The sequence below is a fragment of the Otolemur garnettii genome, unplaced genomic scaffold, assembly GCF_000181295.1.
Source record: "Otolemur garnettii isolate 467f Iridium unplaced genomic scaffold, OtoGar3 scaffold00103, whole genome shotgun sequence".
NCBI classification, from domain to species: domain Eukaryota; kingdom Metazoa; phylum Chordata; class Mammalia; order Primates; family Galagidae; genus Otolemur; species Otolemur garnettii.
Window position 1 is genome coordinate 4,278,408 of NW_003852498.1, and position 1,750 is coordinate 4,280,157.

The following is a 1,750-nucleotide window of genomic DNA, read 5'->3' on the forward strand; positions in this document are numbered from 1 at the left end:
AAAGTGAGACTCTATCTCAAAAAAAAATAATAATAATAATAATTAAAAAATAAATAAATAAATTACCTAGCTTCTAGTATTCCTTTATAGCAACACTAAATAGTGTAAGACAGGATCTATATTTTAAAAGATAGTGGTAAAAAGCAATGCATAAAATGATTATTTTCTATATAGAGTGTATACATGACCTGGTCTTGGTACAGAAAAAAATCAATGTTTGTTAAAAACAACCAGTTTAGAATATGCAATGTGCTTAGTGGTAATATGTTTTAACAAATATTCTTTAATAACAAGTCAAATAGATGTTTTTGACTTTAACTCCTTGGTCTATTCTCTCCATTTATGTCACATGAGAGACACTTTGTGGTAACTCTGTGGTATTATATTTAGTAAGAGAAAAATCTCATGACTGTAAGACAGTTCAAGTGCCCTCCTAATTGTTAAGCAACTTAATTTAGTCATGACAGAATGAACATGTAGGAGGGAAGCAATATGAATTTCTACCACAGGTAACTTTTTCTTCCCTAAAATAGCAAATGGAGGATTTTTCTACACACAATTAGTAAAATTAGGACTGATCATGAAATTCCTCCCTTTTCTGAAATGATGAAGGAGCTATTGATGGGTAAATAGATCAAAACAGAGATTTTCCATCCTTGTTGATTTACTTAGAGAAATCTCTAAAAAGTTAAAATCTTAAAAATAATAATGTCCTTAAATACATACGTCAGTAAAGGCACTTCTGTCACCAAGCTGTACATAAAGATTCACATCAGAACCCCCTGCCCCCAAGTGAAACAAAGGACTATGCAGGTATCAGGAGGCACATTTTGAAATGAAGATTCTCATTTTCACCTTGGTTTTGAATTCTCCATTAAATGCAAACTGGTTTTCTGGTTTTCCTTCTGGCACCTTATAAAATCTAAACCAGTTCAGAGTAGCTTCCAGGTAACCTGGTTTGAACTTCTTAACATCATCAATATCTGTAAGTGACGAACAAAAAAATTAAACTTTATTATTCCACATAGATATCAAACACTGCACTGACGGGCCCCGGGAACATGAGGCCTGGTCCAACGAGCGGTGGTGTTGAGTGGTAACCACTGATATTTATCAACAACGTGGTGTTGAGCGGTAACCACTGGTATCTATCAACCATGTGGTGTTGAGCGGAACCACTGGTATCTACCGCGGCAGCTTAGAACTTCCATGTTTTCATATGTACAATACTATTTCTCCATTCTACAGTTACATAAGGTCTTCAGACAATGTGTTAGGTACAAGGAATAACTGGATGAATACAACAAAGTTCTTCCCATCAAGATGCTCACAGGTCTCACTAAGGAAACCAAATAGGCAATACACTGTAATAAAGTGCAATGAGGTTTTAACAGAAACGAACACAAAGGATGGGAACATCATATAAAAGAAACTGAAAGAAAAAAAGAGCGATCAGAAAAGTGGGAAGTATTTCTCCAATCAGCCAAGAGGGGAAAAGGCAGAAGGACCAGCATCCATAAAAGCAAGAGCATGTATTTCAGGAAAAACACCCAGAGATGGTTCTGCTCGGTTAGGGCACTACTGGCAGCAGGGAGTGGAGAGAGAGGAGACATCCACGAAGAGGTAGTCACCCGGGATCATGTATACAGTATTCCCCGCTTCCAACAGCTTTTCTTTCTGTGGTTTCAGTTACCCCTGGTCAAATGAGGCCCAAAGATATTAAATGGAAAACTTCAGAAATAAACAATTC

At 36.4% G+C, this 1,750-nt stretch overlaps 1 protein-coding gene across 2 annotated transcripts in view; it reads right to left on the reverse strand.

The window, feature by feature from the left end:
• The window catches only part of PPA2 (pyrophosphatase (inorganic) 2), a 78,923-nt gene that overhangs the window by 13,285 nt on the left and 63,888 nt on the right, over positions 1–1,750 (reverse strand). For both annotated transcript variants that reach the window (XM_023517034.1, XM_003796336.3), the window contains one exon: positions 856–983. In XM_023517034.1, coding sequence (XP_023372802.1) covers positions 856–983 — 128 coding nt within the window. The remainder of the gene's footprint in view (positions 1–855; positions 984–1,750) is intronic.